General features: G+C 38.2%; 1 protein-coding gene across 2 annotated transcripts in view; it reads right to left on the bottom strand.

Annotated features, from left to right (window-relative positions):
- Positions 1–634: 634 nt before the first annotated feature.
- Positions 635–15000, bottom strand: part of LOC137994486 (uncharacterized) — a 16998-nt gene continuing 2632 nt past the window's right edge. The window contains exons 1-2 of one of the 2 annotated variants that reach the window (XR_011122139.1): positions 14176–14880; positions 635–3257 (exon numbers count right to left, since the gene is read on the bottom strand). Coding sequence is in view for 1 of the 2 variants with exons in the window: in XM_068840067.1 (XP_068696168.1) it covers positions 2785–3257 (473 nt within the window). In the remaining variant the exon portion in view is untranslated. Of the gene's footprint in view, positions 3258–14175; positions 14881–15000 lie in introns of those variants that run through there. The other variant, XM_068840067.1, reaches the window with a different exon arrangement.

Below are 15000 nucleotides of genomic sequence, written 5' to 3'. Positions count from 1 at the left end.
GTCACAATTTCATAAGTCTCAAAGATAAGCAGAAAAAGCAGGATGAAAAGTCTTGCCTTCGGTCTTCATCATATGATTTCTATCATTGTTGATGTAAGTGACTGTCTTTGGTAGAGTTACTTTCTATGATTTTGGTAGCTTTTCCTTCTAAACTAACATGATTGTGCTGCTATAGAAAAACAAATAAGGAAAAACTATGTCAATTCTTGGACAGGTTTATGTTATTTTGTTTCCATTCTCTCGAACAGTTTTTCAACAGTCAACCTCGTTAGGCAATTTTCAAATCAACTATGTTTCTACCTCTGAGTCCAAAATTGCAGCAGGTGGGTTTTTCTTTAATTTTTGGTCAAATGTACAATTTTTCTGAAATTGGAGTCCACGCCAAAAAAAAATCTAGATTCTTTTTAATACCAAATACCAAGGAGTACAATGAAGCTGTCTTTGGCCACTCAGCCTCATAAGAAAATTTCGTGATTTTGAAAAGTCTTGCTTGTTTTGACATTGGCGGACTTAACCGACTTTGGAATTCAAAGAGGCAACTGCACAATTAACAAGTAAACAGAACTACATGCTTGGCCATTTTAAAAACAACTCAGTGGACTCAAAATTTCTCTCTGACTACCAAACTGGCACCCCCTCGGATTTTTTTTTTTTTTTTGTACTATAGTGATTTTATAACTGGACGGCATGGAGTCCCATCACAAATACAAAGTATAGCTGCGAAATTTCTTGCATACAACATTGACGTTACAACCGGGACCTTTCAAATGTACGCGGACACGATGCAAAACTTGTCCTTTTATTTCTAACATGGTTGAGATCTCAGGACCCAATCGATCCGTTAAAATCACTGACCACTTTAAATGCATCTCCGCAAATGTCATCTATTGCATAACTTACACACTATATAAGAAAATCAACATAGGCGAGACAGGGAGAAGATTGGCGAACCGCTTTCGTGAACACCTACGAGATAAAGAAAAAAAACGACACAGATACGTCAAAACCAGTTGCGCGCCATTTTATGCTTCTTAATCTCTCACCACAACATGACAATATGCGGCCCATCTTTACACCAAGGGAACATAGAAAGCCGCAAAAATCTCGAACAAAAATTCATCTTTCATCTAGGTACACTCTATCCTCACGGAATCAATGAACGCCTCTCATTCGACTAATTTATTCACATATTTCCACCAATGGCAAAGCACCTTAACACCTTCATCAAAACCAACAACACCCACAATTCCTCTATTCGCTCTGACGAAGGGCTAGCGATCGAAACGTCAGCTTTCCAAATTTTTCACAATGGTAATTTGATTTTTATCAACTCGTTTGATAAAACCAAACTTTTACACTTTTTTCGATATTCAAATTTGCCAACAACGGAACAAAAGAAATCACTGTTTTAACAGCCAATTAGGTTCTAGTTGGCATATTAATAACAATGGGTGACGTCCCGAGAACTGAATGGGTGTCCATTCCTTAACTCACGACGAACGACAATTAGTTCTTTAGTCTTGCGTTTATGCTTGGGCCCCAAGTGAAAACAAGGCGGATGTGGCCGCGGAATGGAGGAATCCGAGCTGGAGTCGATTCTGAGGATGGTTATCAGAAGCCCCTATGGGTGTGGAATCTTTCGAAATCAATTAACTGACAGACTTAAAGCAATCTGCATAGTGCCGATTGCTCCAGATCAGTGGGGTTTGCCGGCTGTGACGAGGGCCTTATGTGATTTCTAAAAAACAAGCAGCAGTATTTTATCGTGTTTAAAAACAGGAGGTTTTGGCGATTATTTTTAGACCTGACCAAACACGAGCTATGAGTGTTTTAAACAGCTTCAAACACATTACACAAAAAGCCTCTCCAATGGTGCAATATGTGAGAGGAAGATATTAACATACGCTGAAGAAAAACAAGCCGGACCTCGTACTATTCTCTTTATTCTAATGAGGAGTGCTTTATCGGGTTTAAAGCTCATGGAAATGACGTTTTATTGGTGTCGTGATATGCTATTAGGTTCATGAATTATTAATCATTTGGAGGTTATAATTTGCATCTCTTGCTTGCTGTGTCCAGTATATACCTTCTCACTGATACGCTGATTAATTAAATTTAAGTTCGTCACTTCTCACCATACCTTGCATATTGCCGTCTCAACGACAACGTAGGCAGAAAAGAGAGACCCTGGGAACGAGGTTGAGGAAGGAGCTGTCGGTCTGTAAAGTAGCCTATTCCAACTTATGCAGATACAGTTTCTTTAAAATCTTTGAAAAGAGGGAATGTGCAACCGACAAAAAAATTCCGACAGTTTTTCATACGATATAAAATGAATCCTCAAGGAATGAAAAACAGTGACCAAAATGAATTAGTTTCTCCAAAGCCGCGAGGGATAATTTCACACCGACATTTAGTCCCCTATTTCTTTATTTCAGAATTGATTAATAACTTATTTACTTAGTGTTTATTGCGGGCGACGAAGGAACCCTAATCCTGATCTGGTCAGTTATATTTTTCTCGCTGTCTAAAAGCCATTTTGGCGCTTATACAGTCGTAATGCACAGTATTCAAACCCCAAAACAAACGAATAGCAGAACACTTTATCTAAATAAAATTAGCCTCTCCCGCTCTTTATAAGGTAACGACATTTCTGGTATACTTTTTCGTTTATGAAATGAGATATGCTTTCGGGGAGAGGAGAACCCCGTCCGCACAACTAGTCTAGGTTGTCCAAATACAAAAGACATCCAGCTGGCCATTATCATCTTCTGACGGTCTGACTGTCTAAAGACGAAACCATCCTTTTGCTATGACACAAATGGTTTCATTTGCTTCCTCAAAACGAGAGGAGTCCAAATCTTTGCCGAGCCATATGCGAAGTTCTTGCCCGAAATAAAGGTAGTAAGGCTGTGACGGATCTCCAAGAACGATTTCCGATGCATTCGGATTCGCATCCAGTTTCTCATAGCACAGAGGGTCCTTTTTACCTTTCGTGAGAAGCACCCTTGGGTAAAGAATATCGTTGTTTCGGCCTGCTGTTATAACAATGTCGAACGGTGACTTGCCCAGGGAAGGATGGTTTCGCGAGCAGCCCCATCTGCTGTTATACTTTGGTGCGCCGTCGTCACAAATCACGTGTCCGCGAACGTGTGTCAACTTGATTGACGATAGGAAGCCTTCAAAGGGTGATACTACTGCGGCAAACTTGTAATGCCCGCCAAAACAAACAGCCTTGTCAGTAAAATTTAGCCATCTATCTGCAATGGTTTAAGGAGAAAAGAGTTTGGTTTTCAATGGAGTGTAGGAATCGATTTTCAGATTACTAAAAGTAATAGAAGCAAAGCCAGTTGCACATGACTTGCACCAGAAATCTCAAAAAAGTTTCGATATGCAATACTATGCGGCCCACCAGTTTATGGGATTAATTATTTTAGGAAAGCTCACTGCTGGGATTTTCTCTTCGTGCACCGTGATTTTGTCTTTAACACGAGTAATCCCTCGTTAGGCTCATTTGTTGCGGGCCAGTCAAAGGCGTTTTGGTCATTACAACCAATCTGATTGGTAATTATTTGGCCATACCCGTATTCTAAATGAAGTTAATGCCTTAAACAGATGGGCCAAGTCCAAATGAGGGAGATCAAGACTTCGGTCTCTGCTTGCGATAAATCTCCTCTTAAGCGTTGCTGGTTTTGAGAAGAGGGAAAAACCGGAGTACCCGGAGAAAACCTCTCGGTGCAGAGTAGAGAATCAACAAACTCAACCCACATATGACGCCGAGTCTGCATCATGGGAATCGAACCCGGGCCACACTGGTGGGAGGCGAGTGCTCTCACCAATGCGCCATCCCTGCACCACGTCGATCAGTAGCCATGCTTTGATTGAACTTGTCTCCATTAACCATAGAATCATGAATGTGGTCATCTGAGGATAAAGTGACATGGAAAATTTTGCCGGTTGTTGGAGAATAAAGTCGGTCTGCGTCAATAGATCTACGAAGGACCACTATTTTTATTGCAACAGTTTTTGTTTACGAACTTATTGTCAATATTATAGCTATGGTTTTGGTCCCAATGTAATCATGACCTCACGCAAAAGAGAGATAGAGAGAACATTTAAATGGCATGAATGGTTTTTCTTTTATTCAGTTGTGGCATACTGTGCTGCTGCATAACACGAGAAGTAATTTTCCACAAATGTTAACCTACATCTTCGGGTGTTTTGAGTGGTTTTCGTATCATTCTGTCCCCGGTTTTTCAAACGTGGATAGCGCCGCGATACGCTGGATAAATCACAATCCAGTGGATAAGTCATAGCTGTTATCCACTGTGACCTTTTGCACAATTGGGGCCTGGTGTATACTGATACACTCGCCTTTTCAAAACAGGAGATAAATGTTCGGGAACAATTAATTCCCTCCTCCCTTACCTCCCACGGCGTTTTGCTCTATTCTCTGTGTTTCTGCTCCTTCTATCATTGCCTATATATCGGCAAACATCTGATGAGTTGGTCAGGGGCACCCACGTGCAACGATAATCTTCGGCAAAATATGTGTTCGGGAGAATCAAACGTTTCTAAGAATTTCGGTTCTACGTAGCCAAACAGCTATAGATTTTTTTACGAAACTGAACATCACCTAAAAGATTCGTAACCAGGGAAAAGTAGACCCTTTCGTTTTCGGAAGGGATATTTTTGCAATTTAGGTCAACCAGCAGTTTCGGATGAGCAAATGGTTTGCCGGGAAGTTCTCATAAGGAAACGTTCAGCTAACAATTTTTGAAATGAAGATATCATTAAAAAATGTTCGGATACTTCAATTTTCAACTAAGGGTGAGTTCGATTGACCCTATTCCGGAATAAGAATATGTGGAGTGATGATTTAAAACACTATGTATGGCGTTTTGCAGCAACAACAATAATAAAGCTATGTTTAAAATTGCATTTTAGCAGATGTTTGACAATATTAATGTGAATCCCCGCAAAAACGAAGGATTTCTAACTTCTATTCCATGTATTCCTATTCCGGAATACGGTCAATCGAACGCGCCCTAAGATATCCGAACAGATCAAATTCTTCTAGGTAATAAAAACAACTCTTTCGACAGTCTTTATACATTTCAAGGAGCCTAGAAATGGTTCTCAAAGACTTTTGGCCCAAAACTAAGATCATGACTAAAACACCACACGAGTACATACGGGTAACATACGAGTAACATACGAGTAACATACGGAACATACGGATACATACGAATACATACGACTAACATACGACTAACATACGACTAACATACGACTAACATACGAGTAACATACGGATACATACGACTAACATACGGATACATACGAATACATACGAGTAATACGAATGTTTTTCTCATAAAGGAAGCTCTAATTATAGGCCTTGCAGGCATTTTTCACGTCAGCAAACACGTACCCGGCTCAGTTTGAGGGGGGAGGGAGGGGGTGTTGATCAACCCCCCAAGGCTTTCGTTAAATTTAGTCACAGTAAAATAAATTCACATGGAGTGCAAAACCCTTAGCTTGCGCTACAAGATGACAATATATTTTGGATGTCGCTTATGTCGTGTGACGTCATCAGATCCGCCATCTTGATTTCACTATTTCAGCTTAAGTTGCCTATGATAAATCAGTGCAAAAAATCAGTGCAAAATCAAGCCAGAAAGCTTAAATGGGGTAAAAGATTATGACAGACCTGCTCTGACTTCCTTACGTGTCTTAAATGTAAACTGGCCTGACAGTCATAATCATCTACGAGAGCAACATCCAAAATATACTGTCATCTTGTTGCGCAAGCTAAAGGCGGCGAAATACGAGATACAAAAACCCTAACCTTGGCGCGAAACATGATTTCGTTGCAAGTTTGGGTCGATTTCTCCCGTTTTTCACCTTGCATGATCAACTTGTCGCGCAACAAAAACATTTGTTGCGGGTTGAAGAAAGTTATTGCGAAAAGTAGAGCGCAGATCTACTCTGAGCAACAAATTTTGGCTTTGTTGCTCGTTTTTCATCAAGCTCACAACTTGTCGCGCAACAAATGTGCTCTTGTACTAGCAAATCAACCACTCAGCGCCCTGCATTTCTTCAACCCGCAACAAATGTTTTTCTTGCGGGTCAAGTTGATCACGCAAAGTGAAAAACGCGAAACATCGACCAGAACTTGCAACTAAACAATGTTGCGCCACAAGTTGAGGGTTTTTGTATCTCGTCTTTCGCCGCCTTAAGGGTTTTGCACTCCATGTGAATTTATTTTACTGTGACTAAATTTAACGAAAGCCTTGGAGGGTCTATCAACACCACCCCCCCTTCCTCAAACTGAGCCGGGTACGTGTTTGCTGACGTGAAAAATACTTGCAAGGCTTATAATTAGAGCTTCCTTTATGAGAAAAACATTCGTATTACTCGTATGTATTCGTATGTATCCGTATGTTGATCGTATGTATCCGTATGTTACTCGTATGTTACTCGTATGTCAGTCGTATGTCAGTCGTATGTATTCGTATGTATCCGTATGTTCCGTATGTTACTCGTATGTTACTCGTATGTTACCCGTATGTACTCGTGTGGTGTTTTAGTCATGATCCAAAACTAACCCTGATCTTTCTTTAGTGCATATTCAACCTAGGTAAAATGACTATCACCAATTTAAGAGAATCACTGACCTCGCGATTAATTAACTGCGAAATGTTCGTCTGAATATATGAAGGAATCAGTGATTTCGCGATTAATTAACTGCGAAATGTTCGTCTGAATATATGAAGGAATCAGTGATTTCGCGATTAATTAACTGCGAAATGTCCGTCAGAATATATTAGGGAATCAGTGACTTCGCGATTAATTAACTGCGAAATATTGGTCTGAATATATGAAAGAATCAGTGACTTCGCGATTAATTAACTGCGAAATGTTCGTCTGAATATATGAAGGAATCAGTGACTTCGCGATAATTAACTGCGAAATGTTCGTCTGAATAACAAAGGAGACTTTTGTCTGATTGGCTGTTGAAAATTGTAGTATCCAGTGTTCCAACCGCGCGCTGTGATATAAACAAAGATGGCTTTCGAAGCGGTTATTTCAACCTGTGCTTCTTCGCTTCTGCCAGTTGAAGGTGGTCATTTATAGTTTACGTGACAGGGAAAGATTCTGCAAGGGGCATTTTAGTCGGCGGGAATTTTTCTTTCGTTACGCTTTTTGTAAGCAGCCCTTTTAGTCTGCTCGGGGAAGCAACGCCTCTGAAGTTGCTTCGAGTCAGCTTTTATACTTTTTAGCTTTATTTCTCCATTTAAGTGAACAACAAATGCTCAAAGTGCGAAAAGACCCGAGCAAAGGCCAGATTCCTTTGTTGGGAAGGGAGTACTATCTAACGTGGTTGCGAAATATATCCCTCGAGCTCGCAGGCTTCGATTTATCCAACTTGAATGCAGCGCTGGAAGGAAGTATGTCACTTCATTCACTTTCTTTCATTGATCGTTTAGAGTTATGAGATGTCCTCAGTCCTTTGAAAGAACATCTTATCTCAACAGATACGTCGACAGAAATTTAATACCAGCCGCTATTTTGTGTATGTGTCTGAGGCCAACCTGGTTCACTGCATTTATCTCATGTGCAAACACTCTCAAGATACACTACCTTAAAAATTTCAAGAAATTTCATTTAACGGAACCAAAACATTATTCTTAGATACATCAACTGATCATGAAGGCATGCTTGATAATATATGCTAAAGTGAGTCAATAATGAAGTTCCAGTTTATTACTTTATTGGATAATTCTGTCCTTGATCTATGGTAACTCCATGAAGTCTAGCCATAGTAATTATTCATTGTTTTCATCATTTATGCTACCAGCGAGTTATTCAAAAGTGATTTTGATGTTCTTAGGAAATCTATACAATAGTGACGAATGATGTGGTCACTGCCATCAGACTTGTAGGTTGTACTGAAATGAAATTTTCTGAATGAGGTCTCTTTGGGGAGGTAAAAATTTCACTTGACCATTTGTAGATGTAAAATTACACCCACATTAAATGTACAATTAAAATTGGGATGTCTGGAAATACATAAAGCAGGTCTTGTGTTCTGTGCAATGTTTAAAATTAAAAGGGCAATTAAAGGCAAAGCAGACTTTGTGATAGAACTCTGACAAAATATTAACTACTAATTAATTTTGATGTGGGCAGTTCATGCTCATTCATATTCATTGCTCACTTTTGTGGTAAGTTACTATCTCACTGCAGAGAATAAAGTAAATTTATCTAAATCAGGATGAAAATGAACAAAATGTGCAGCCATTGATCTTAAATGTTTTTAGTCTATTAATTAACCCATTGATCCCTGGGGGTTCCCTATTGATGAGTAAAATACTAAGTATGGCCGGTTTTGGCCAGTTTAGGGGTGAAAGGGATTTAATTATTAAATATAGTACATCAATAATATTACCGTATCAGTAATTGAGCCAGTATTTAATAACTAACATGTCCCAATAAAATTTAATATTGATTCCAACAGTGTTAAGTAATTAATATACATTGATTTAGGATGATGAAACACCACACACCATTTTGTGTTCATTAATTTTATTTTTTACTTCATTCTTGGTGTATGGCAACTTATAGTAACTGCAAAAAACTTGCAGAAGAAATTGAAGAGAAGGTATACCTGAATATTATGGCTGTTTTGTGTGTCAAAAAATTTAATTGACCTGGTTTTTGTTTATTTTTGCTGCCATTCCTTGCACACAGTCACATGTCTCATAAAACTTGAATGTGCAGACAAAGGTAAAATAATTCACTGTACAAAGTTTAAAGAATTGTTATATTTGTATTATTTATTAAATGGGATTCCAAAAGCAGAAAGGTGCAAATAGTGACACACACACCCATGCAAGGCAGCCACACAAGGCAATGAAAATTTTAAAATATACATTATTTACAAAATATAATGTATAATTACTTATCACGTAAATCATCATGAACAAAATTATTATATTTTACAATAATTACTTGTCATGTAAATTTTACTATACAGTTTGTAAATATCTTTAAAATTTCCGTTACTACAGTTTCCTTCAAATTTAAAGTAAGAAATTTATCAAATCGAAAAGTGCAGTGCAAAGTTGTGGTAAGCAGGCATTTGTATTTGTAAATATTACTACACTAACTAAACATTTTTTATGTAATTAAGTATAATTTTTAATAGCTGGGACTAATATTTATTGCAATAAAAGCAAGAGTCTTATTTGCAGTACATTGCATTTAAGAATGCATTGCATCTGAATAATTTGACCCAGAGTTGAATCAACGCATCACAAAGTGCCAAGTTTCGATGGAAATTAGGTTTACTTTCAGAGGGCATTTTCGTGCGCCCTGTCACTTTTGAAGGAAAACTTTCAAAGCAGTTCGATTCTTCACAAATATGTGCTTTCCATACTAATGGCGATCGCTGGACGAAGACATATTTGCTGAGATTTGACCGAAAGTAACGTGAACACTGACGCCATTGTCCGATTTGGGGTAAGAAAATTTCAGTTGCGCGTCAAATATACATGGTTGTAGTTCACATTTCAAGAGGAGAAAAGACAAAAAAATGTCCAGAAGGTATGAAAATCACACATTAACAATACAGAGACTTTTGATGTCTTAGTCCAGAGAAAATAACACTTGATGGTGGAAAAAACAAGCACTGTTTCGTCGACAAAGAAAAGCACTTTGGTAAACGAAGAAGTCGAAACGACGGGGTTCAGTATTCGCTGTGCCACTTTTACCGGGAATATCTCTAGTCAAACCTTATCTTTGGCTCACAAAATATCACCTGTTGACGGCTTTTCTTCTTCTGTCATGTTTTTCTGTTACTTACCTTAACTCCATTCATTGATAAATTTTAAGCTGTGACATCCTTTGAACGGATTATCAGCTCATTTACCACTGACGCGCCATAAGCAAATCCCGTCAACCTGGCAAATTTGTTTTGCATTCACTTCAAGCGCGGGTATCCACGTGAAAAAAACCACAGCGGAAAATTTTAATGCCGGTTCCAGTTACTTTAATACGTGACATTATTCAATATTGTGATTTGCACATTCAATCATGACCATACGCGTTGCAAATAAGGCAAAAATTTTCCAACTTCGCGCAATTCTTTGACAAGTCTGAGCACACCGCATCATTCTAAAACAGCCGATCTAAGCATGTTTCGTTTCATCCGAGATAAAGGACTTTCCCAAGTAGAAGGAATTGCCGAGGTCTTTCTAGCTTTTGTCCATCTTCTTTCGGTATTTGTACCACAAGTGCATAGATAGCATTGAAAGTGAATGCAATAAAACCTACAACTAGCGACAGCGTCGACATCTTTTCTTCCCGCGTTCTAAGACTGTCTCGAAGGTTTTCAACCAATCACAATGCAAATAAAATTGAATTTGCCATTGATAATGCGCATGCGTGACATTAGTCTCCTTTGTTCGTCTGAATATATGAATGAATCAGCAGTGACTTCGCGATTAATTAACTGCGAAATGTTCGTCTGAATATATGAATGAATCAGCAGTGACTTCGCGATTAATTAACTGCGAAATGTTCGTCTGAACATATTAGGGAATCAGTGACTTCGCGATTAATTAACTGCGAAATGTTCGTCTGAATATGTAAAGGAATCAGTGACTTCGCGATTAATTAACTGCGAAATGTTTCCAGATGATGTTGACTGGATACCTAGTCTGAGAAGCGAGGACGTAAGAATTTTACAGTAATGCTTTCTTTGTTCTTTTTAACATAATGGGGCACTGTGCCAAAAGAGTTAAATCATGGGAGTGGCAACTCTAACAAACGTTGTTTGAGCAACACCATGTGGAACTTTGAGTCCTCCCGGAAATTTTGAAGATCCTTCCGAGTGTTTTGGTGACATTCTTGTAAAATGTCAAAACTTTGCTCTTTTTTTCTGCAGTATCCCAGAACTATGTCATATTTCCCATCAAAAAACCCGAGTCTTCTCGATTCTTTTGTTTTTCTCCCGAAACAGGCCTTGTTACCCACTATTGTAACCTCCTTTTTTAGTTCATCAATTTGTTAAATTTTGCTCAAACGATAGGCTGACTCGCCTTAGCGTAGAGATTCCAAGGCTCTGCACTGTTATTGCAACTGCTACATGTCGTATTTACTTTTTCAATCAAGCTTTAACATTGTTTGTTCCCTTATCGCCAATGGTATCCCTAAGTTCTCTCTCTAAAGTACGTCACCCTTGCACACACTAAGATTAACACTAACTGAGTAGAAGCTTGATCGTTCACTTTTAGATACTAAATCTGCAGCCTTTTTGGATTTACCGATCGTGGAAATACCGAGAATTCTAGACATATTGCATTAGCATACCAACGCAAAATTCAAACGAATAGTGAACTTCAAACGAAAACTTTGTAAGAATGGCATACTTACAACTCATGGAGGTCGCAGCCGAGGTGAGCAGAAATTCTCAAACATCCGACTGTGAGAAATAGGAAAAACAAGAACATTTCGCATTTAATTAATCGCGAAATCACTGATGCCCTCATATATTCAGACGAATATTTCGCATTTAATTAATGGCGAAGTCACTGATGCCCTTATATATCGAGACGAATATTTTGCAGTTAATTAATCGCGAAGTACCTGATTTCCTTATAGACCTCATATATGTAGACGAACATTTCGCAGTTAGTAAATCGCGAAATCATTGATTTCCTTATATGTGAGATGTACATGTCGCAGTTAATTAATCGCGAAGTCACTGTTGCCCTCATATATTTAGACGAAAATTTCGCATTTAATTTATCGCGAAATCATTGATGTCCACATATTCAGACGAATATTTTGCAGTTGATAAATTGCAAAATCATTGATTTCCTTATATGTGAAGATGTACATTTCGCAGTTAATTAATCGCGAAGTCACTGATTCCTTCATATATTTAGACAAACATTTTGCAGTTAATTAATCGCGAAGTCCCTGGTTTCCTAATATATGTAGACGAACATGTCGCAGTTGATAAATCGCGAAATCATTGATTTCCTTATTTGTGAAGATGTACATTTCGCAGTTAATTAATCGCGAAGTCACTGATGCCCTTGTATATTCAGACAAACATTTTGCAGTTAATTAATCGCGAAGTCCCTGGTTTCCTTATATATGTAGACGAACATTTCGCAGTTGATAAATTGCAAAATCATTGATTTCCTTATATGTGAAGATGTACATTTCGCAGTTAATTAATCGCGAAGTCACTGATTCCTTCATATATTTAGACAAACATTTTGCAGTTAATTAATCGCGAAGTCCCTGGTTTCCTAATATATGTAGACGAACATTTCGCAGTTGATAAATCGCGAAGTCATTGATTTCCTTATATGTGAAGATGTACATTTCGCAGTTAATTAATCGCGAAGTCACTGATTCCTTCATATATTTAGACGAACATTTTGCAGTTAATTAATCGCGAAGTCACTGATTCCTTCATATATTTAGACGAACATTTTGCAGTTAATTAATCGCGAAGTCACTGATTCCTTCATATATTTAGACGAACATTTTGCAGTTAATTAATCGCGAAGTCCCTGATTTCCTTATATATGTAGACAAACATTTCGCAGTTAGTTAATCGCGAAGTCATTGATTGCCTCATATATGGAGATGTACATTTCGCATTTAATTAATTGCGAAGTCACTGATTCGTATATATATGTAGACGAACATTTCGCAGTTAACTAACTGAAAAGTCTTTCGCTTCTGTAATATATATAGAGAGAGGCATTTTTGCTAAATTTCATTTGTCTCTATAGAGTGACATAAATGCAAACTTTGCAATTGTAAAATCTCTCTACAGAAATAGATTAATGTTTTGGAATGCCGACGATAGGCTAAAAAAGAATTCTATCGATTTCTTGAATATATACTTACAATTTGCGTCTTCATATCCAGGCGATCTTATAGTTTGATTTCTTCTGTTGATGATTGTCTTTACAGTTCTTGATCGGAGGAAAGTGAAAAGGAATTTGAGAAATCGATAGAATTCTTTTTTAGCCTATCGTCGGCATTCCAAAACATTAATCTATTTCTGTAATATGTTCCTTTCAGTCTGTTAGTTCAACGACATATCGATCGAGCAGCTAGCACGAGGGGTGGTGAATGGTAAATGCGAGACTTTGCGAGACGGCGAGACCAGCGTTTTTCTTTGCGAGCCCGAGACATTTTGACTTTTTAGATTGCGAGACCGAGACTTCAAAGTGTTTGACACCTTCATATAAAAAAACGAAACTGCGAGACGCACATAACCGCTCAAAAAACAAGACTGCGAGACCCGTGAAATTCGACTAAAATTTTGCGAGACCCAGAGTTTTTGATGAACCATTCGCCACCCCTAGTACGAATAAAAATCTGAAAATCTACGGGATCCTCAGTGCCGTGATCTTGCCTTAAAGTAGTGCCTCGTACGTAGGTGCGAAATCAAAAGAAATTAGTGAAAAGGAGGAGTGTGTTAGGTTGAGCATGTTCGTCGTTGTTGTGTAACGGAACGGTAGGACTATTGACCTGCAAGGTCCCAGACCGAATACCGGGGACTGAGTGCATGGAACAGTTCTTTGAGGTTGATTGGATAAGTGTAAGAAAACATAAACCAATAACGTGGTGAAAAACATTAAGACGATGTGTTGAAATGCGTAAGACAGAGCTGGAGGAAAGGCATTGGTGCTTTCAATCCTTTCTTGGGGATTGATAGCTGATTCAAACTGGGTGGAGTGCATATTTAGCCTATAGATACGTAGGTAAAATGAGGATCACCAATTTAGCCTAGGTAAAAAGGGATTCAACCTAGTTTACACTGAATGTATCTTGTGAATTAAGTCAGAAATTGAAGTTTTTTTAGATTGTACGAGTGAGTGGTTGATCGAGGAAATGCCCCCTTGGACTAAGCTCCCCAGTGTTTAAGCACCTCTCATGGACACAAAATTTAAAATCTGCGCCCTCTTTGGTTGAGAAGCTTCTTTGTTTACGCCTCAGTTGAACAATTTTACACTTATTAGACAGCAATACTACATGCTTTAAGTAATTAAGTGCTTTTGTTTTCGAAAAAACCTTAGTCCTAGTAATTTTAATGGATGATCAGCGTTTCTTTTCGAATAAATGTCCCTCTCCTCATACCTCTTTCAAACCTGCGGCAAAGTCTCTTGAAATCGCTGATGAAGGCATGACGTTGTTGTACCATGACTTTGTTGAAACCATCTCGAAAACTTGGCGCAATGACAGATGAGCAAATATCTTCAACTGCATTGCAAGGAAAAACGAGGAAAGTTCCCAGAACAACAAACAACACTGACTGACCAAAGTTCTTTATTTTTCAAAAAAACACGAGCAATATCTTAGACTGTTTAAGGCATATGTGAATACCCGGGCAGGACTAAACACTTATCGCATTTGGAATGCTGTATAGCAGCTAAAAGGTCGAAACTTTAATAAACGAAGAGGAACCAGTGATTGATTAATCTGACTGAGAATGCAAACATCCGACTGTGAGAAATAGGAAAAACATGAACATTTCGCATTTAATTAATCGCGAAGTCACTGATGCCCTCATATATTCAGACGAATATTTCGCATTTAATTAATGGCGAAGTCACTGATGCCCTTATATATGGAGACGAATATTTTGCAGTTAATTAATCGCGAAGTACCTGTTTTCCTTATAGACCTCATATATGTAGACGAACATTTCGCAGTTAGTAAATCACGAAATCATTGATTTCCTTATATGTGAAGATGTACATGTCGCAGTTAATTAATCGCGAAGTCACTGTTGCCCTCATATATTTAGACGAAAATTTCGCATTTAATTTATCGCGAAATCACTGATGCCCTCACATATTCAGACGAATATTTTGCAGTTAATTAATCGCGAAGTCCCTGGTTTCCTTATATATGTAGACGAACATGTCGCAGTTGATAAATCGCGAAATCATTGATTTCCTT

This window comes from Montipora foliosa, chromosome 3 (genome assembly GCF_036669935.1).
Source record: "Montipora foliosa isolate CH-2021 chromosome 3, ASM3666993v2, whole genome shotgun sequence".
In the NCBI taxonomy this organism is placed as follows: Eukaryota; Metazoa; Cnidaria; class Anthozoa; order Scleractinia; family Acroporidae; genus Montipora; species Montipora foliosa.
Note: the sequence above shows the minus strand (reverse complement) of the source record. Positions and strands in the feature narration are given on the sequence as shown.